Raw genomic sequence first — 23,133 nt, forward strand, 5'->3', positions numbered from 1 at the left:
GCGGCCGGGCCCGCTGCCCCCACTCCGGGGCCCGCAGCCACCTGTCCCAGCACCGGAAACGAGACAGAGACTCTACCTCAGGGTTTGTCTATTCTTAAGTGTGGATCACAGAGGCGGTCACAACTTTAAGTGGCTCAAAGAATTGTCCATATTCTAACTGGCCAGCTGATAGGTTCTGTCAGGTCACAGAGGAAGCTGTAAGCACCCATTTGCAAGAACATCACTTCCGGGACTATGCTTGCTAACCCATGACAAGTATATAGATGGACCTTGCAAAAGGCTATGAAGTGGCAAGGAGAATGAGCTTGTGAAGAAAAGAAAGTGAAGTACAAAGAAACACCTCCAGAATGTACCTACCTCCCTGCTGCAGGGGTGGGAAAAAGAAATTCAAGAGGGGTAAATGAAGTTTCAGTGGGTATCAGGGCTTTCCTCTCTCACCCTTGCAGCCACAGAAACAAACAACCATTCAAAGCTGACACCACCAAAAAATATTGAACATTTCTCCCATCTGTTACCATTTTTTCCAGGCTGTGGTGGAATCATTCATTCAGATAATGGTACAATCAAGTCCCCTCATTGGCCTCAAAACTTTCCTATGAACAGCAGATGCACATGGACCATCATTACGCATGAAAGCAAACACTTGGAGATGAACTTCCACAGTAACTTCCAGATTCCAGACAGCAATGGAAGCTGCCAGAGCAGTTATGTGAAGGTAAAATAATTGTTGAGGTTAGATCAGCAGAGCAATGCTTTAAGAAGTCATGATTTCAGAACCCTGTTTTACATTTGTTATGGTTTAGATTGTCAAGGCACAAAGTTTGGGAAATACAAACTAAAGTTCTTGTATCATACAGTCCATTTTCTGTGTGCTTTGTGAACTGGCCTGTATATAATTTTAATTTTCATCAGTTCTTGAGGTTCCTCCAGGAGGGTCCCATCACCCTACATGCTTCCCCAAAAATGAAAAATATAAAGAAGACATCTATTATTTCACAACCAGAAAAGAATGAGAAAATATAGCGTAAAGAAAAGATCTTTTCAATTACTCCAGTGAATAAAAAACCCTGGAATGTCACACTGTAATTCTACCAAACTTCTTTATAAGTGTTTAGACTGTCCAGGTTGCACTACTCTTCCTTTTTATACAGCAATAGAATAGAGTGGACATGCTTTGAATTTTTCAGTGTCATTCTTTTCTCAGGCATTTGGCATATGTTCAGTGGTTTTGTGCTCATTTTCTCCCCAGCAGTACAACTCCCACTTGAAATAAAGGGCAAACATAATTTCACAACATGTAGGAAGACTTGAACAGCTGTACATCTGATCTGTACCTACCAACTTAAAAACCACAGTTGCACTCATTTTTAAGGCTGTGATAAAAACCCCACAGCTATTAGGTTTGTCTTTTCATAACCTGCTCCAAAAATTAATTGATGCAATGTTACAATACATTTCACTAATATGAAAGTCTTAATGCCACTCAGTAAAAGTGTTTAATTTTAGATTCCTAAACTGCCCTGAATTACATAAGCAAAACTATGTCAATTGGAGATTTTCTCCATAGAGAAAGATCTGAAATTTTTGATGTCCACTTCCTTTTCTGAATGTCCAATTTGAGATGTACGACGGTGTCTGAAAAGTTGTAGAATGATGTAAGTTTCTTCCATTTATTCCAAACTGCGCAGCCAAAAGAGAGTAATCCAAAATCAATAGTGACACTGCAAAACCTTGGCCAGGCTACAGACTCTATAAATTAATCCTTTGAGCATCCATTGCCTCAAACACCTGGTCACAAGAATAAGGTGATTCATACGCTTACACTTACAGACTAACCCTTGGCTAACCCTTTCCTTTCTAGGATGGTTGCTTAGAGAAATCACAATTCATGTGGTTGTACTATTTCCACTCAGTTTTCTTCAAACAATTTATTTTAAACATCAGATATGATTTAATATATTTTTGGTATGAACTACAGTAAAAAACTGTTCAAACACATCAACAAAAGTAATTTTATTATTAGAGTAAATAATTCATTATTTAAACAGACATTTTAAATCCTGTCAATAAAAACCATGATTCAGGAAAATATTTAAATGTTTAGGAACATCAAACATTTATACCTGTGTTTCATTTTACATCTGTCTTGAAATTCACTACTTAAACTGTGAGCCTCAAGCACATATTTAAGTAATTAGCTAAAGAGGATTTCACTTAAATACCTAAACCTGCATATGCTTTTTTGGATGCATGGTTTGATTGAGCTTCAATGGGCTATTGGTGCAGTTGAAGTAATAATTTTTAAAAAAAATTGGTTTTTTATTTATTATATATTTTTTTATTTTATTATTTTATTAACTCTTTACTTGATTTGATACTTGTCACTGAACAAGTGAATGCAAAATTTAAAAAAAAATATTAGCAACACTAGGTATTAAGGATCCAGATCTCACAGTCTGATGCCTGCATGTTACCCTAGCATGACAGCTTTGATTTTTATTTACTAACATGAGGATTGCATGTAATAATGCCTTGTATGCACAGATATGCATATTCATGGATTGTATGGAGTTAAGTAGGCAGAAACAAAATGGAAGTAGGTAATGATATGCATAAAATGTTTTTCTCTTGTCCCCTGGACCTGATCTATATTTGCTCTGTTACTAGGAGGGGTTCAAGCAAATGACCTCCAGATACCTTTCAGAGGTCCCTGGCACCCTAAGTTATTCACTGTGATTCACTCCTTGGAGGAACCTTTTTATCTCCACTGACTATAGTAATTAGCTCCAATTTAGAGCTCTTAGGTTCAGTGTGAGATGAATCCTACCCGAAGCCTATGGAAAGAAAAATTGCATGTGTAATTCCTGGTGGGTTCCCACAAACTACTTAGGCTTTAAAAGCACTAAACCATTTCCAATCTGGCCCTGCCAGGTGTGGAGAGGAAAAAATGAAGAAGCAGCAGCTTTGTTAGCCACAGGATGTGGAAGTTCAGCTCCTGATCCCGTTGTTGCTCCAAACAATGTGATAACTACAGTATTTCAGTCTCAGGATGCTCCTGCGCCAGGTTTCTCCGCGTCTTTCACAAGCAGTAAGTAATATTAAAGCCAGATGGCTGCTCTATTGGTCCATTTGGGATTAGTTTGACCTGCGTGTAGCAATTCAGACTGTGATCCAACAAGACATTGAAGCCTCTGCCCAGATTTGTAAACCAAGAGTTTCCATACTGAATGCAATGAACTCTAGTGTTGGACTTGCCCAAGATGCAGCCCTAACTTTGTAATTATTCTCAGCCACCTTTGCCTTCCCAGTGTGCTGAAAAGAATGACCAAGCTTTAAATTTAAAAAATTGATAGTTAAACTGCATGGAAACTAAAGCTTTACATTTCTTAAAAAGACATTTCTTTAACCTAATGGCATGTGCTTTGTGATGGTCAAACGCACCAGAAGTAGAAAAGGTACTGCTCAGCTGCTGTTGGTTGCTTGGGTTTTTTTGTGGGATGCTGCCAAAGGAAACCACTTGCCCTTCATGGGATTCAGATTAAAACAGAGAGAAACTAAGTACTTAGAGGGAAACACTATTGAAGCAGACAGAATTCTGAATTGAAACCACTTTTGGTTTTATGTTTGCACTAACATTGTCAGTAACATCTAACAATCTCTTAGTGGAGACAGTCACAGGCTTCATCTGCCTGTTCCTAATCTTATACCAGCATTTCACTGTGTACTGCATTCTTTTAAGCTTTTGTCTTAAAAAAAGAGAAACAAAGGCCATGCAAGTCATTAGGATCCAAAGGAGCTCCATGAAAATGAACTGTTCTGTGTGTCTGAAAATTTCTGCATGGCAAACCTTTCCTGGCTCTGCATCTAGCAAAGCAATGCAGAGATGGCCTTACGGCAGCCTGCATTCTCCTGGATGCCAAGAAGGGCACCACTTAGACTAATGTGGGCATTAGGCTGAACTGCTGCTGTGCCCCAATAACCCCCCCTCCAATTCAGGTACGTTTGTATGTACTGAGGGATTTTGAAATGTGCAGGCTCCACACCCACAAGAAGAGCAGTGCTGTGTCCTTCTGGTCAGTGGGCTGCAGGCCTATGGCCTGGTTTTATGCAAGAATGTGACACTCTAGGCAGGAAAGCCCTACACTTCCCAAAAACACTGCTCTGTGTATGTGTAAAACCTGCTTTTGCCATCATGGTATATGCTGCTCTCCTTGGTTTTTTCACCAAGAGAGGTGAGGTCCTTGTGTCCATTATTGGGTTTCTTACTGTAAACCCAGAATAATATAATCTCCGGATTATAACTGTGCTTTATTTATTTGTTTGCAGGATGCGGAGCAAATTTCACCAGCCCTGAAGGTCGTATTGTCTCTCCAAACTATCCTAGTCAGTATGATAACAATCTGAACTGCAATTATGTCATAGATCAGGGACCACAGTCACTGGTGATCCTAGAATTTGAGACTTTTCATTTGGAAGGTAACTGCTTCTTCATAATTTCAGTATGTATTATGAAGTGTAATTTCTTACTTGAAAATATGCAAGTCTTCTATCATTGAAAATCATTGATGGTGTAATTTGCTGGTCCATTTTGAAAATCTTTTACAGACAAACATTTATAGTTTCCAGGGTTAGGTTTTGAGTCACTGAAGTCTTCCAGAAGAATGAAGAGAGATTTCACCTGTTGAATATCTTGCAATGATGTTGGGAATTTACCAGTTTCTTGGAATATAAAAGCGACTGTGGCTAATCTGGGTCTTTGTTCCTGCCTTTTTTTTTTTTTTTTTTTTTTTTTTCGTTTTTCCTGCTTTTTTTTTTTTTTTTTTTTTTGCCATTGAGCCTTACAATCTTTTTGATCTTAGGCAGCTGTTTTGCTTTTCAGTGCATCTGTTCCTTAACTGATAAAATAGATATAAATATACAAGGATGCTTTACGAGGAGGATGTAAGAACATAGAAATACAAAATTAGGTAAAAGACTGCAGCAGTGGGAAATGCATATAAGTGATTATCCTGTATTTACCAGTGAAAAAAAGTTCCTCTTGTGATTGTCAAATTTGACAGCATTTATCCAAGAAATAACAAGTATAGTATCCTGATCCCTTTGGTGTGAATGGTAAAACTTTCTCAACCTTGATAAGGTCAAATTTTTATGTGTGGACATGCCATGATAACACAGAGGAATCAGTATGTCCAAACTACTTGGGTGGCATCACACATTTTGAGGTCATCTTAATCTGGTTCCCTTGAAGTCACCAGACAAAGAGATATTGAGTAATTTGCTATTAAGTTGGGTTGCATGATTTGAATTTTTCTTCAGACCCAACAACAAAGGCAGTAAATAGGATTCTTTTGTTTTCTTTTTAAGTTTCCAGACTGTTTTGAATTCAAAAGTATTCTGGTTCAGACTTAATTTAGGTCTGAGGTAAAGATTTGTTTTGATTATTATTTTATCTGAAATGTTTTTTTGGTCCCCTAATACAAACCACTGCTTTAAGATTTTTTTTTAATAAAATGTAAACCACAGAAATTACATAATTTCTTCACATAGAAGAAATTATTATTCCCCAGAAACACTAAACATTAGGCTGAATCAGATGGTGCCAATTTTGACTACTCTTTGAGTACATTTACTAATCTGCATTCTGTCTGTGCATTCAGTTAATTTATAAATGGATCCAAGCTTTTATTATCAAGAGGGTTAATGCAGAGAGGTGATACAGACATAATAATAAACATAGATCTACATCAATACTAAAAATATTCTATTTCTTGCAGGGAAATTTGTTCCTTTATTTTTATAGGCTTCCTTAGGCTACACCAACTAAAACTTCTTAGTCACATGAAAGAACTGTGGATATGAGCTAATGGACATCTGGTTAGCAAAGAGGAAGTATGACACTCTCCAGTATTAGTTGATTACTAGTATTTTTCACAAAATCTTAAAATACAACCCTGAAGTAAAGAAAAATTGCCTGGGTTTAAATTGTAAAGAAGATTGAAACCACTATCTTGCAAACCATCATTGGAGAAGTGAAAACTTATTCAGCAGTTGCACTGAATATATTTAGCACATGTGCCTAAGGGTTTCCAGTGTGAATTCCATTCGTTCTTTTGCAAAGGCAGGACAATGTTTGGCAGCATCTGTTAAAAACATTTCTAGCTATTCCATATGCAAGGAAGCATCACACCTGCTTAGATTGTTGCTGAGAGCAGCCTTTAAAATTTTAACCGTACTATTACAGATGTTCTGGATTGGGTTTTAAAGTTTAGCTGCATGTCTAGTTAACATAATTTATTAACTATTTGACCTCTCAAAAGAAATCGAATTGGTTTTTTCCATAGTTATTAAGAAAAGAAATATTTGAAATAATGCCTTTAAGGCATTCATATCTCATCGACTTGAACAAGTTGAGATATCTTCTACAGAAAATTAGAAGACAGAAGGCAATTGTCTATAGCGCAGTGACACATTGCTGCAAAATGGAATGACTTCATGAGTTAGTCACAGGTCTCTGCCCTAGAGTAGTTATGTTTTCAGTTATGATGGGATGCCTGTTCTGATTATAAAGAGTGACTGAGGCTGTTAACCCACAGCAGTGATATGGTGTCAGTATCTGGTACCAAATGAACATGGTATGTATGTACTAAGTATTAAATATGTATTAAGCACTAAATATAGCAACTAATAGAGCAAGAGAGAACTGGGGGAAACTGCATTTGTTGATTTTGCAACCAAAATTTAATCTAAACTCTCTGCTTCTAGGTAGGTAGAACAATTTTCATCTCACTTGGAGCCCCTGAAAATATACATCTAATTTAGATATTCATCTAGATTTGTCTCCTAGTAGTGGAGGAGGGCTCTAAACTCAGAACAGAGTGTGTTGTGCGGGTGGAGCGAACTACTTTCTGAAAGCCTCTCTCCCTCTCTTTACCTATCGACTATTGCAGGAAGCCATGACAATAGCTTACACAAGATAATTGAGATCTGGGCAGGAAAACATAGGCAAGATTAATCCCATGAATGGAGTTTGGCTTAGCTTCTGTGACTTCCTTGCAGTGTGAAGGATGTTTATTCCTGTGCCAAACTCAATATGCTAACAGAACCTCTCTTTTGATTTGCCAGTTTCAAGAAGTTGCATAAGCTACCACTTGCATTGTTGTGTTTGGTTATTTTATAAAGAACCAAACAAATACGGGTGAGTTTATCTCAGCCCAGTTTCTGCAGTGATAACTGTCTTCCATCTGTCCTCCCTCCTTGGATCAAAAGTCTACACAAATCACACATTAGAATTAGTAAAAACCCCTTACTTATCTTTTTTTTTGGATTTACTATCTAAGAAATAATTAGTCACATTCAATTTTTTGTCCATAAGATTTATTCAGATGAACATTCCGACAAATTCACCTCTAGGACAGCTACAGTAATGTATTATTAAGTGCCTGTAATACTCTTCAAGTGTGAGTGTAGCACGCAATAAAGTCAGAGTCCCAAATAATGGGAAAATAGAGAAAATGGATGTAGGTTTCCTGCAATATCTGCTTTTAGAATTCTGTAGTATTTATACTCTGTCCATACAAGACAACTGCTTTGTGTTTATACTATGTTGACCTGAAAAATGTTTAAACAACATGTTTATTTCTCCTATTTTAAAACACATGTGTCTGCAATTTTGCAATCTGGGATAGGGTCACAGCTTTGTTTTGGAGTCTGCTCTCTCTGCTTTCTCAATTGTTACCAGGCAATTCAGAAAATAGACAAGTTTAGCAATAGATTATTTTGAAATAGAATATATATGAGAAAGAATTTTAATTCCTTGCTTTCAAAACAATATCTTGTGCTACAGAGCTGGTTGATACATAGCACAGGGGTATGTTTCTAGCTAATACCTATTCTACATTAGTAATTATTAATTGTATTGCCATTTATATCAGAAGCTGCTGTTGTGAACCAAAGCCTCATTATTTTAAGTTTTAAAGACTTTAAACAAAAAGACAGGTTCTGCCTCAATACTAAATGAAACAGAATCTATGGCTAAAGACAGAGAGGTGGAAACAGAACATTGGTATTAGTGATCAGATAGTCAGGGGCCCAGATTTGGTCAAGGATTATGTGCAGGCATCATATCAAACAAATGATTTTATGGAGAATAATGAGACTGGACAGAAATTTCTGCTAAGTGGAAAGGAGACAACCCAAAGGCATATTTCAAAATGTAATGTAAGGACAACTGAAGCTGTTATCTTGTGAACTTTGGAGGCAAGGGTCAATGTATCAATGCTGAATGGTATCAAGAGATGATAAATGGAGTACAGATAGATAACAAAAGCCCTTGAAAGCAAATGCATGCACCAATTCAAAGAAACAGGGACATGTTCATAATGTCAGGCCAAATAAATGATCTCTCCAGAAGTATTTGGAAGAAATATTGTCAAGGCTAGAGGAATGAATAGTACACTATCCATGCTGAAATAATCAGTATTTCCCAGGTGAGAGTCATAGCTATGGGGAAGGATAGGAAAGAGTTTATCTTAAAGATAGTAACTGGAAACTTATGGGGTCACCAATACAGAGAGAGCAGTTGCATCAGTCCTTGCAAATGAGATTATACAGAGCTAATGTGGAGATAAGGAGCGGAAGACAGAAGACATCTCACTGAATCCTCATAGATGAATCAGAAGAGAGGATACAGTAATACCAGAAGGATGAGCAAAAGCTCTTAGTAGACAAGGTTTTATGAAAAAAAATAGGGCTGGCTATGTGAAAAGTGCCTGTCAGCTCAAAGAGGATGTGGGTCTGACATCTGGCTACTAACAGATCTCTGGAGACTCATGAAAGCTATTTCATTGTAGTGTATGGGATGGAAATTGGTCTAGAAAAGATTTAAGATGATATGATTAGAGGAAATAAACCACAGAGAAGAATTGCTGATGATGTGCTGAGTATGCGTAGAGGCTGAAAGTATGACATGAGGAGAATCCAAAACTGGGGAATATTTACAGAATAATGCAGTTAGGTTGGTGAGAAATTAAGAAAAGTGTAAACAAGAGAATGAGTTACAGGATAGAGATCAAACAATCATCTGTCTTGCCAGGATTCATGAGTCATAAATCATATTGGCCCAAACAATGAGGATTCAAATCTAGAAATTAAGACTTTTGCACGCAATTCTTCCTCAACCACCTTGTTTTTTTCCAATGCAACAGTGCAAATCAACTTGTGATAAGTATTAGGGAACTCTGCTTTGCTGAGGAATTTGTTTCACTTCATGCCTTTCTCCAGTCTTTTCGGAAAATGACCTAGGCTGCTTTCTCAAATCTTTTCCATCTTGAAATTGCACTGATCTCAATTTCTTTTTTTAAATTTGAATTTTAAAATTTATTATTTTTTAAAATTTTATCACATTATCAAATATTCCAAAACAGGATAGGACATGAAGAACATTTTTAATCAATTATTTTATTAACAGTATAATCAGCTATCTGATGTGGCTGGTTGTTACCAGCTGAGTTACTCTTACTAGAGTCAGACAAGCACCATGCCATGTTTCTGTACTGACATAATTGCAAAGCATGTTAGCATACATTGTCTTCATTGAGACAGAAAGAATTTTTTAAATTAAGCCTCCAGAGATGATCTAAAATACATCTGACTGCTGAGATCATTCTGTTGCTCTCATGAAACAGAGCTATCCCTCCAGTCCTACTTGTTGTCCTGTTCAATATGAGTTATCTTGTTTCCTGCAACAACTGGAAGCAGCTTGTTTTGACTGGACAATCTGCAGGAATCACTCTGCTACAACAGTAGGCTCAGCGTCTCTCCTGTTAAATTTAGAGAATTCCCTATTAATCCTTGGCAGTTTAAGTAACTGTCCCATTACTACAGGTCACTAAACATGGTAACTTAATAAACATGTGGCACACCAGCTTCTATTAAGCTTGTAAATTATGAAAAAGACAAAGAAAAATATCAAGTTATTCTTTAAGTATAACAACTAATGAAACTAATTTTTCAGTAGGTGTGTGCTGTGTTTTTCACTGACAGCATTAATTCAGCTTTATTGCATAACCCAAATGGCTGTCTTTTTGCTCCCACCATGTATCCCTTGGTGGTGCCAGACTGGGTACCACCAACTTCTCCCCATGCTTATGGCTCCCAGCTGGACAGGGAGGTGGCGACATAGCTCTGAGCTCCCAGGGTGCCAGTGGCAGGTGCTTGGTAGCTGCCTCCCACCCCCAGAAAGTGCAGCTTGTCCTTCTTTGGGAACATTCCTCTGCCACTCTTACTCAGATACTGACCTTGTGGTCAACCCAATATAAGAAAGACTTTAAGCTATTAGGGAGCGTCCAAAGGAGGGTAATGAAGATGGTGAAGGCCCTTGAGGGGAAGCCACATGAGGAGTGGCTGAGGTCACTTGGTCTGTTCAGCCTGGAGGAGACTGAGGGGAGACCTCACTGCAGTTTACAATTTCCTTGTGAGGGGAAGAGGAGGGGCAGGCACTGATCTCTTCTCTGTGGCACATAGTGACAGGAAACAATAGAACAGCCTGAGGTTGTGTCAGGAGAGCTTTAGGTTGTATATTAGGAAAAGATCTTCCCCCCGAAGGTGGCTGGGCACTGGAACAGGCTCCCCAGGGAAGTGGTCAGAACACCAAGCCTGGCAGAGTTCAAGAAGTGTTTGGACCATGCTCTCAGGCACATGGTGTGATTCTTGGAGATGGTGCTGTGCAGAGCCAGGAGTTGGACTTGATGACCCTTGGGTCCCTTTCAACTCAGTGTATTCTGTGATTCTGTGAAACTGATTTGACCACCATATTTTTGGGACCTCTTACCTCAGTCGAATCTGTTTGCAAACAGTGAGATAGCTAGAAAGTCCTGAAGGTAGGGCAGGGAGTCAGAGAAAATGTCTCATTTCTGCAGAAAGCTAACTGCAAATGAGAAACTTAAAACCAGTGGGGAAAAAAAAATTGAATGCTAAACTCTCCATTTCTGTGTTCCTTTTTGTTCCACTCAGCCTAATATCTACACTGATTTTCCCCCTAAAACAGTTTGCTTTAGAAAATCACAGCAAGATCAAATTTTCTTTTGACTTTTCCTTGAATCAAGCTGAAGAGCCTCAGCTTAGGTACTCTGAAGTTTGAGAAAAATCAGGGAGAAATAAGTCACCTCTGAAACTTGCTAGTGTATGGACTACTTTCTGATTTTTAAAAAGTCTCACTCTTAATGGTTTAAAATTTCCTGCACTGAGTGCTGAACTCTGCATTAGGGGAAAGAAATTCCAGGTAACTAGTTGCCTGTAACAAAAAGTTACATTGCTTTTGTCTGCAGAGGAGATCCATGCTTTTGTTGGGTCCTCTTATCTTCTCATAGATAGCATTCACCAAACTGTGAACTCCCACTAATTCAAGGGGCCTGGAGCCTTTTCCAGATCATAGGATGTGTTGAATGAGACAAGTCTGATGTCTTATATACAGGGTCTTTTTGATTCTTTCTGCCGCAGTTTTACTGCATGTTAAAAATTGACATTTGCTTCCTCAGCAAGCAAATTAGGTCCTCAGATCCCTGGAACAGAGAGTAATATAAAATGTAATTCTTACCCTGGATGAGGCCTATGTAGTTGTTGCTCAGTAAATCACATGTAAAATATGCTGCTAACACTCCTGCACTCTATGTCCATGCAGACCCAGCACTCCTGAGCAGAATTTGTCTTTATGATGGACTAAGCATCTTCAGTGGGAAGAGCGCAGCCGCGCATCCTCTGATCACACTCTGTGGGAATGAGCTCCCTGCCCCAGTCAGTGTCTTTGGACCGATGCTGCTCAACTTCTACACTGACTCCCACATTGTAGGCTTTGGATTCCAGGCCAGATACAGAGCGATTGGTGAGTATACACTGTTCTGTATTTTAGAGGGTAGAAATATTCCAACTGGATAACTGTTTCATGTAGGAAAGCTGTACCTCATTTTGGGAATACCTTAGATGGTTGTAGATGGTACATTTTCCCTCTGCATTTGCCCAAAACAGTTCTCAGGACCAGGACATAGCACTGTTTGGTGTGTATTAACACTCTGAATGATGTGTTACCTCTCAGTTCTCATTTCTAGACTTTCCATGGGACCAAGTCAGGAACTGAAACACTTTTCCTTTTCTGTAGTAAAGAAATGCAACAATGTTTGGCAGATTTTGTTTGTTTGTTGTTTGCATTGTCTAAGGAGAAACATCACTAGTTTATTTAACTGAATTAATTTTAAGGATTTTATCACTTACAGGAGACTGGTCTTATTCTCAGTTATACTAAAACTACATTATACAATATGGGAAACAGAACAGGTAAATGGGCTATATGCCTCCATTTGATGACCCTCTTGCGGTGCTAGGAATTAATGTAAATAAAACCTGGGATATAGATTTATTTTTATTTTTTAATAGCTATTTTCACCAAAGCTCTTTTGTCATTCACAAGAGATCTCTTATGTTTTAAAGAGGAAATGTGAATTCAAAAAAGAAATTTCCAACTGTGTTTAGAATTCCTGCACAAATATGAATATCCCAGAAGATGGATTTTATTTGAAAAACCAATTTTAATATTTTCAAGGTTTAACAGGTAGAGACCACTTTTATATTTAAAAGCATCATTTTCTAACTGCAAAGAAGTGTGAGTTTGTAACTTTGGTATTTCCCTTAATGCATTCTTCATGTACAAAGCCACAGCAAAAAAGCATAAGGCTAAATTCTTTATGTGTAATGAATGGCCTGATACAGATGAGACAGAGGGACTGGCACTGAGAAGTGACAATGTGCAGTTACTCATGGAAAAGACCTTCATAACTCACTCAAGTCAGTTGCTGCTATCTGACTTGTGACTTCTGACATTTCAGAAGGATGACTGCAGCTTTATTAGCTCGTTGTTGTACACAAAGCAGATTCTGCCAATTAACATTCCTCTTCCCCCTAGTTGCATTGTTTGCTGAAAAAAAAATGAAAAAGACTCCCCCCTCCTAGTGTAGAATAATGCTGATTTTTTATCCTCCCAGCTCCTATCCTTTATCTGCCAGTGCTCCAGGCTGCCAGCCTGAGGAGTCAAGGGACTCTGCATCCAGCAGCACCCTGTACGGGACTGTCTTTGTCTAGGTGGTGACCTGGGCAATGGCATCTTCTTTGAAACACGAAAAACTGTGTGTGGCTCTGAGCTTATCAACAGGATGCAGGGAGACTCGGGGAAACTTTTTTTTTTTGGCTAAGTTTAAGATTATAAGCTAACAATGGATATTAGAGTTTTTGTTCCCTGAAGCACTGAAGCTGGGAACAAACATTAGCCACATCCTGGCCTCATTTGCATCCATGGTGTGAAACCCTGAGAAGCCAAGCAGTGACTTGAGTTTACAGCTGCAGAGTTTAACTTGCTTTTTAGCCAGAAAGCAAATATTCAGTCCTTCAGTTCAGCCACCCCACAGTGCTGGTGAGTCCCAGCACAGGGTGAGGTGGGGAACAGGATTAGTGATACCTGGAGAATCCTCTATGCATTTCTGTGCAGAACAAATGCTACAACAATGCCCCAGCCCTGACAGGGTGTTGACAGATGATGAGGCTCTGCATACATTTATTCCAGAAACATCAGAGACCGGGCTATGAGTGCAATTGTGGCTGATTAGAGGCTTCAGTGGAGCCAGGATCTGGATGAAGGAATGTCTTTGCCCACATATCAGACAGGTTTCTCTTGGCAAGCTAGAATGAGTGCAGAGCTACTCCAGGCCCTTCTCACTCCTGCTGCTGCATGGGGCACCCACCCCATCCTGCTGCTCCCTGGACCTACTGCAAGAGACTTGAAATCAGGCTCAGTCTTTTCCTGCACAGTGCCAGTGCCATTTGGTATGAGTTAGTAACAACCTGTTACTTCAGTGCTGATTAATTTTCCACTGCAGAGCACAGCCCCACAGGCATCCCACATTTAATAGTTCTAGGCATCACAATGAAGACTGCTCCCCATTTATCAAGGGTTTTTCTTTCTTTGTGGGTAAACTCCTGAAAGAAATATGACAATAAGGACCAAACTAGTATCCAGACACTAATCACTCTTTTTTCTGTTTCCCCTACAGCTTGTGGTGGCATTTTCAATGGCTCTAATGGTGTTATCAGCAGTCCGGCCCATTCAGTTCTTGATTATCACAACAACATGAACTGCTCATACTACATCACAGTTGGAAATGGCAAAGTAGTTGCCCTGAAGTATGTAATCCAAGTTCAGTTTGTCATTAAGGGAACAGGGAGGTCTCTGATTCCAGTTAAAGATAGCAATTATTGACAATATTTTCTGTGTCTTTCCTTTTCCAAGGTCAAAGCTAAACTAAAATAAGAAATGGTTACTGAAGTAATTTTGATCAGCCTCAGACTCCCTTCCATCTTTCTTTTTAACTTGTTATGTAAAAAGCATCACCACAGTTTTAAGTTCCCGGTTTGGTTACTGAGAGGACTAAGAAATTATAAAAATGCAGCTCATGTTTTTTAGTTAAATTCTGTCAGCCTTTGAGAAGTTTAAACAAGAGAAATAATAATTCTTTTAGAAGGCTGGTACTCACTTTACAGACAAAGTAATAATATCCACCCAAAAAGAGTGTATTTCTGAGTGCATGCTGCCTTGCCTAAGAGAGGGATATTGTTGCCACAAAATCTTGCCACTGAGAAATTAAAAACTGATCTGTTCTTCAATCATATGATTGTGAATTAGGAGAACATTTCCCAGCTAAGAGGAAGACTCACTGGCCTGCACTCTGTGCCTGCATTTTATGGGCCACTCGCGCCCAAGGAAATTGCGGCCTTAGCAATTGCTGAAGTGAGAGAGGGCGTGTTTGCACAGGAGAGACCTACTGCTTCACAGCAAGCTGAGGTGTGCTGACAGCTTGCCTTGCAGGAGGCCCAGTGGGTGAGAGTCCCAATTTCTTTGAGGCTTGATGGCTGAAGAGTTTTGCCATACTTTTAATAGTTGCTTGGTTTGTTCCTGAAGAGACGTTTTGTCTGTGTATGGCTTTGGCTAATGCTAGTACTTGGACCTTTCCTCAAGCATTAGAACACACATAACACAGGAAAAGAACTGAAAATGTGATACCTAAGGTTCCTACCATGTTTTACAGATTCAACAGCTTCCAGCTTGAAATATCTCCCTCCTGCTACAAAGATTATGTTGCAGTGTATGATGGCTCAGATATTCATGCTCCTCTCCTTGGGAAATTCTGTGGCTCAGAATTGCCTCCAAATATTAAGAGCTCCAGTAATAACTTGTTCCTGGTGTTTAGTACTGACTTCTATGGAGCAGACAGGGGATGGAAAGCATCTTTCAGGGAGACCTTAGGTAAGTGTATTATCAGACTCATAATCTGCTGGTAAGTGATTTCTTTTGGTGAGGAGCAGTTGTGATCTCCCTCTCTAGGGGTGTGTGAAGCAGACAAATGTTTCTGATTTCATAAAAATTGAGTGAACTAAGCTAAATACTAGGCTTATGGGATCCCTGCATTCCAGTCTGGTTCTGAACTGATGCCCTTTATTCTTTGCTACTCTTTTCCTGCCTCTCTGAAGGGACAGGTATTTCTTGGGTGACTGAAGGCTTAGCAGCACCCAAAGGCCTCTCTTTTGGAGGAAATACAGCAACACCTGAGAATTTTTATTCTTCTGTAGTCAAAGGCTGGTGGTGTGCTAAAGATGCCTCCTTTCAATCTACCCTCAATTTCCATTTCCTTTCAGTTTCCCTCACACCTTCTAAAGAACTAAAGTGTTGAGGTCAGTTGAGATTGTGGTTCCCCACCAGGCACCACTGTGCTGATTTCTACTCATTTGTGGGATCGTTCTGATTAGTTGGCCATAAGACATATGGGGTCATAGTAGGAAGGCACTGGATGCCTTTTGTTTTGATGGACACAAGATTAAAGGGCAAGCTTGATTATTACCTTCAAATACAGTTTAAATTCAGTAGTCTAATTTAAAGATCAAGGTGTAAAAGGAGATTATTTTCTTCTTATAACATCTGAATTGTTTAGGGATGGTAAGCAACAAACTATTATTGCATGCAAATAATTGATTTCATGTCATCTCTACTATTTTCCTGTATAATTAAGTCCATGTCTTTTGTGATCTAGAAAGAAGTAATTGTCTGGTTTGCAAAGCTGGCACTCAGACAGATCAGAATGAAAGGCCTTTGTGGCAGAGCAAACATAGTCTTCTGCTGAGTCATTGAATCCCCTCCCTACCCCTAACCAGTGACTTTCTCATTTGATAGTCTGAGACAGTGTTTACAGATAAGGAAAATAAGTGATTCTACAGGCTTTGCCAGGAAAAATATTCCCACAGAACCTCATGGTTATTACTATTATTAACTCTTCCTTTGCTTCACTCAAAGTAATTGTTATAAGGACCTTTAAGATCTTGTGAATGATCTTTAAGTCTTGTGAATGGTATTCCAGGTAACTTAATGTTGCTTCACAAGTTGTTGTCTTTAAACCCTGAAGTATCAGTTGTTATGGATCTCCTGCAGCCTGGGTTCATGTTTCCAGGGTGAGACCATCAGGAAATCCCCAAGGTCTTCCTCTTCCTGTTGGCATTTAGTCAATTTTTTAGCCACTGACTTTAGATTTATTGGTGCAACTTGCCAGATATTCTCCTTAAGCACTCAACAGAACTCAAGCCAAGCTCTTCAAGTCAGTACCATGCCTGATAATTTCCTAGAGTGAGGAGAAGACTTTTATGAATAAACTTTGACATCTCTTAGATGTTTTGGAGGGGCATTTCTGGAGGCTCCGAAGGAAAAATAGGTTGAGATGTTGCGTGAGTTACTCAGGAGCAGTGAGTTGCAAGTTATAAAAGATGCCCAGGCGGAGGTATGAGTTGTGTGATGAAGAGTCTGTGGCGGTGAGATGCTTAATGGTAGGTCTTCTCTCTTCATTGTGGGAAGCAAGCCACAAGGACTAAACCACACAGTCATTAGCAAGGATCTTGGCAGTCCCATGCTAGTATAGAATAGCCAAAAAGTAGAAAAGCATGTTACAAAAGGAAAATATGAGTCACATCCTATAAATGTTTCCAGTTTGGCTTGCCTAAAAAATAGAGCCAGGAAAATATGTGACACATCTTTGTACTAGGAGGTCTCAGATTATGCTTCAAATAAAAGACAATAAAACCATGAAGATCTAAAAGCCTGTTATCATGGTGCTTTAGAGAAGCTCCCTCATGTCTGTTAAAAGATAAAACCCATGTGGTTTTGTGAAAGTACAAATGCAATCAGATGACAATTAATAATGATAAATCTCTTGAATAAGGAAGATGATATCTGTAGAGGAACAAGAGGCCTCATTCTCTGTTGGATGACAAGGAGCACATTATTCTCTAGTTGCCCCAGGGAAACACAACTGGATAACGTAATTATTGCTCTCTGTTTTATGTTGTGAGTGACCCTGATATATGCATATTGGAAAGAAGCAAACAGAAACAGTACATTGTTTCTGTTTGTAGCAAACTAAACTGTATCCTTTCCCCACAAGCTCTTCCAATTTCTTTCCTGATGAGGCTTCTTTTAGGAATACTGCCAAAATCTAGGGTTATCCAGGCACACAAAGAGTTAAACCCTGAAATTTTTGTAGAAAACCTTCCCTGTTTTTATTAAAACAATTTGTTTCCATCACCGATCCTGCCCCCAACAGAATATTCAAAGTCCCCTACTAGACAGAAAAAAGAGACTAAAAGAAAGTATGAAATAGTGTTAATTTGACTGTTCAGCAATGTCTCACCTTTCTTGTCAAATATCTTTTCTTTCCCCATGCTACTCCATACACTGTGCAATAAAAAGTGCAAATTTCACAGGCAGCATTCTTTGTCATAACCCGCTGTTTGAGTGTGTTTGAGGCAGTAGAACATACAGCCTCATCATCACAGTGTGATGTGGTTCAGAGGGTTTATCTTTTCACTACTTCTGCTGCTAAGTTTGAGCACTTATCAGCCTCATTTTTTGAATACTTGGGTGTACTCTCAGGCAGAGCTGGTGAGCTGGGCTGACTGGAAGATCCCAGCCCACTCCAAGTGTTAGATCTGTGGAAAGACAGACTCCTCTTACCTTAGTTACCACTGACCTTTTTTCTGCCTTTGTTTTCAGTCCATAAAATGAGAATTATACCCCTTTTCCACAGCGAGCATGTGCTCCTCTAGACAATCAATAAAAGGATAAGAAGAGAGAAATCAATATCAGCTTAAGGCATTTGGTTACATGAGATGTCCCTGTAAAGGAAGGAAAGCTACGATCTTTCTTCAAAGAATGAGATCTGCGTGTACTGAGCTTGTGACTTGGCCAAAGATCTCCTGATTATCTCCCGAGCTCTAAGGGAAGACCTGAGTTTTTCAGCTGACCCTGGCTGGCAGGGACAGAGCCTGCACATACCTCTGCTATCCCTGATGTAATAGCACAGATAGGACTTTGGTGATAAATGGGGCTTCTACACATTTCCATGGCATGACCCTCTTACCTCAATTTGTGATCCTTCTGAGACTTATGATACAAAAGCTAAGAAGACATAAAGATTTGGATTTTATTTCTTGTTTTAAAGAGTCAGCAATGTCTGTTGGGAGATGTAGCTGTGACTTTATTAACAGGAAATCATTTCTCCTTGAAAGCTCTCTGCTTGTGCACATAGCTCCATTGTCTCAGCAAAGAAAAATACTTCACATTCTAAACCATCAGAGAACGATCAAGGGGTCTTCTGCAATTCAGGTCTGCTCACTGAGGCTTTCTAAGGAATTCACATGAATTTACAAGCAGCAAAGTGTTGCACATGGTTAGATAAGTGGGTTGAGTCAGAAGGCTCTTCCTGAGCTTTATTCACACAATACAGGTAAAACTGCAACAGTTGGGACAGTGGAGAAGGTGGGATAGAGGAAGGGAGGAAGATTACCTGCCTTTTCTCAACTGCCCTAAATTCTGCTTGACTTCAAGCTGTGACCAGCTTTTTCCTCTCCCTTTTTTATACTATCTTTTGTTAGCATGCAGGAGAAATTCAAGTTTATATGCTGTGAAAGATGAGCATTGTGTACTGGATTAATACCACTGTGGTCCCTAGTTTGCATTATTTTGGGGCTTTTGAGCTCATGGGCCATGATTCCCCTGCAAAAGGCACTGCACAGGCAGAATAAAGCAACTATCTAAAGTCACCAAAAAAATTATGATTTAAACACTAAACAAAGAAAACCCAACAGATATAGACAGGCAAGAAGAATAGGGCAGCCACAATGAGAATACCAGTGTTGTTGGCTCTAGGGCAGAAGAAATGTCTTCTAAACCTTCGGCAACCATTAGGCTGTTGGAATGTTAATTCCTGAAACACCCCATCCTCTACATTGTCCTTAGTTTGCTCAGCTTTTCCCTCAAGGACCTCTCCATTCTTCTTACACAAATCATCATTTCTATTAAATGAATAGTGATCATTTTACATAAGAAAAATAATCATAAGCAAGTATAGTTTAGAAGAAAAATAGCTGGAAAAATTAATCTTCCCTTATATACGAGAAAAATGCATTAATAGCTAATTTCCATAAATAATCTAGTTTGCATCTAATAGAAATAGATTATAATCTACATGCTTTTCTTCTTGATAAGATGATCTGTAATTTACCTGATAAATCACCCAGAGGTATCTGCCTTCTCTTATTCTGTTTGCTGTGTATTGAATTACTTATTTCCTGTGTGGAATTGAATACTAAATGCCTGTCACTAACAGGTTTACTCTCTCTCCTAATGAAATTACAGTTTACATTTTAAAAATTTGATCCAGTGGAATTTTCACAGCATTTTATGCTATTTTATTGTATCAACAAAAAAAATTGCCTCATTTAGTTCTAGTTCGTGTTCTGTCCTGCAGACTGAAACTATGGCTTACTCTATGTTCGGTTCCTAAGTGTACATTTTCAGCATTGTTCAGCATGCACAGTTGCTGCAGATTCTTTTGGGCTTGTTCAGACTTGCTGAAAAAGCCCCCACAATTCCAAATGAGCAATATAAGGTGTAAAATATAGTTTTGGATATTCTGTTGCATAGGCCAGGGGTGGGTGTCCTTTTGTGTGTCATATCTAAATTCTCATACTACCAGAAGTAGTTCACTGCACTGGTTTATGTAATTAATGTTGGTACCTGCTGTAGGTGGCACCAGGCACCTGCATTGATAACAGCAGTTATGGCCTGTAATGGGGAAAGGACTCAGCACAGCTGAATCCTGAAAATTTTTCTTCCTCCAACAAAAAAATCTTAGAAGCATGTGTCCTTGACTGTGGCATGTGAATGCTGTTGTGTTTTCTCATGTCTTTGGAAAAGCAACAGTGACTTGCAGAGATTTCACACTTCATTAGGACCGGTTTCCAGGGGTGTATCTCAGGGTGCCCAACCTGAACTTGGAACCTGGTGCTGCAGAGGGTCTAGCTGAGAAGTAAATTGTCTAAATGTAACAAGTCTTCTGGCAGAAATTTCTTTGGGCTTTCAGTTCACACAATTTTTGCCAAATATATTACCCATTAGTCTTAGACATTTCATTATACTGTCATGGATAACTTATGATTAGCTTTACGTATTAAAATAAGTGAATAAATTGTGGCTAATAATATCTTTTCTTGATCTTATTATAGTCTATGGAAATAAGAACATCTGTGACAGGATCAGATTATATGATCATAAGTCACAACTCCCAGACTGTTTCTAAATGTATTTTGGGGCTCAAATATAAAAATATCCCTCAGCTTGAAATCTCACTAAATTTAGAAAGCATTTGTGGTGTTGGAATACATCTCTTTGGTGTCTTTGAAAAGAATACAACTGTTGAGCTAAGGGATTGTCTACGAATGCCTCTCAGAAATGTCAGTTAATTGATCACAGGGTGACAGAATGGGTGATGTTGGAAAGGACCACAGTGGGTCATCTGCTCCAACCTCCCTGCTCAGGCAGGGTCATCCTAGACAACATTGCGTAGGATTGCATCCAAACAGTGCTTGAATAACTCCAGTGAAGGATTTCTTCTTCCAAAGCAAAATAAGTAGAAAGGACTTGCATGCTCAAATTGGACAGATAAGAAGAAAGGCAGACATTCAAATGAGAAATTTCTGTCTGATCTGAAAAATTGAGGTGAAAACTTATTTTCTGACACAGTAATTACATATCTTTGTAGTGACTAAGTGGTTAAAAGTTGATGGGATATTCAGATTAATGGAACTTCAAAAAAATGTGGGTGAACTCTGCTGGCATGAATTGTCGTAGCTTGACTGAAGTCAATGACTTCTTCAGCTGAAAATCTGTCCTCTGGTGCATACAAAAAAGACGTGAGGAGACCTTTCTCATTCACATCACAAGAGGGATCTGCAAAGGCTTAAGCAGCTGTGGTGCCAAATATGAACACTACTTCAGTATTACTAAATATTGGAATTAGGCAAAACTGCACATCAGCCTTTGGTCTCCCAGACAAGGATCAAGGAGATGGATAGGACATAGATCACAGTTTTGCAGGCTTAGGACAGAGCATGTCTGGACCGTTATTCTTGGTATCAGTCCAAAAAACCTTAAGGATACAAATTCCCTCTGACTGCATTTGTGAAATCCAGCTAAAGCAGGATACTGGGGTTTTACAGTCCTAAATGTCACTGCCTGCCATTGCCAGGCCATCAAACCAGTCAAAAAACATTTCTTCATAGCAGCTAGTCTAAGGACTCTAAAGGGCCTTGTGCTTTCAGAGGTCTCCTGAAATGTTGCAGGCTCTGTGGATAGGGCCTGCAGCCACACAAAATCACAATGTTGGTGCAGTGATTGCCAAACACAGGAACAGATCAGCTTCAGAAGGTTTACCAACCTTCAGTATCAGCCACAAGACAAACCAGAATACAATTCCCCACTCCACCCTGTCCTTCTTGTTGGGGAAGATGAAACAGGAAAGCCTTGGAAATATGATTGCCTGACAAAAGATTTTGGGAATATGAAAACTACAGGCAACATCGAAATGAAAGCCACTTTTGAAATACCAGGTCTTAGTTACTGAACAACTAGAAAACAATGGTATGGCCACTGAAGTAATCCCCTCTTGATGGAACAATACCCTCTGCTAGCAGGCAGGTCCAAGGGTCAGAGCAGACCCTACTAGCTCAGCAGAAGGGGTCCAAAGAGTAGTTTTTTAGAAGTTAAGATGTAACACTCTATGGTAATATAAGAACTCTTATAGGCTGTATGTAAATGCTATAGGATTTGTATCTTGTATTAGATTGGTTAGTGACAATTAGAATATTCAGTACAGAAGATGATTTATTGTATTGTAACCAGGACTTCACCATTCCATTCCATTCCATTCCATTCCATTCCACTCTTACACACTCTTATTACTTCTTCTTCACTCTCATTCCTCTCGCTCTCTCTCTCTCTCATGATCCAGATAAGGTATGAGGTAATTATTAGCCACAGTAAGTCCAGCCACTCCCATGCACTGGAAATAAGACCCATCAAGAAAGAAGAATTAGTCTTAACTGCACTAATTTTTGCGTATACCCATCTTTAGTTCAGATCAGAGAGAAGTCTAGAGGGATGCTTCTAAGTGAAACCAAAAGAGAGTCAGAAGTCTTGGAGGGAATTTTCATTACTATCGAGCAGAACGAGACCATTTCTTTAACTTTGCAGCCTTCTAGTAGCTGTATAGGGTGCTCATTTGTAAAAGAAGGGAAAGACAGCAAAACTGCTTTGTTGTCTTTTGAAATGTCAGTGGTTTAGTTGATTCTGATAGATTCAGTAGGTTACCCTTTCATTGCACCCATACCTGTATAAATGAACCGTGGCTGTACTTCAAAGGCAGGAAGCTTCAAAGATTTATCTTCATCTTTATTCCATATCTAGAGGGGATAACTCTTAACAGAGAAACATTTTCTTGGTCTCTGCTGTAATGATTTTTATTTGCCATAGGGAACCTTCAATTCCTTCTTTTCTGAATGGTCCTTGAGCCTTTTAGTTTCATTAATGCTTCCCACCAAAAGCAATTACAGATGACAGTGTGTGCCCTAGTTCTGACAATTTGTGTTCTCTGGCAAGCTGTTTATGAGAACAAAATTGCCATCTGATTTATGATGACCTTACGATTTTTATTTCAA

At 39.1% G+C, this 23,133-nt stretch overlaps 1 protein-coding gene across 1 annotated transcript in view; it reads left to right on the top strand.

Annotated features, from left to right (window-relative positions):
• CUBN (cubilin) overlaps positions 1 to 23,133 on the top strand; it is a 143,939-nt gene that overhangs the window by 111,262 nt on the left and 9,544 nt on the right. The window contains exons 54-59 of the mRNA XM_008629880.2: positions 528 to 715; positions 2,932 to 3,088; positions 4,327 to 4,476; positions 11,678 to 11,878; positions 14,094 to 14,223; positions 15,126 to 15,343. Coding sequence (XP_008628102.1) covers positions 528 to 715; positions 2,932 to 3,088; positions 4,327 to 4,476; positions 11,678 to 11,878; positions 14,094 to 14,223; positions 15,126 to 15,343 — 1,044 coding nt within the window. The remainder of the gene's footprint in view (positions 1 to 527; positions 716 to 2,931; positions 3,089 to 4,326; positions 4,477 to 11,677; positions 11,879 to 14,093; positions 14,224 to 15,125; positions 15,344 to 23,133) is intronic.

This window comes from Corvus brachyrhynchos, unplaced genomic scaffold (genome assembly GCF_000691975.1).
Source record: "Corvus brachyrhynchos isolate BGI_N302 unplaced genomic scaffold, ASM69197v1 scaffold142, whole genome shotgun sequence".
NCBI lineage: Eukaryota > Metazoa > Chordata > Aves > Passeriformes > Corvidae > Corvus > Corvus brachyrhynchos.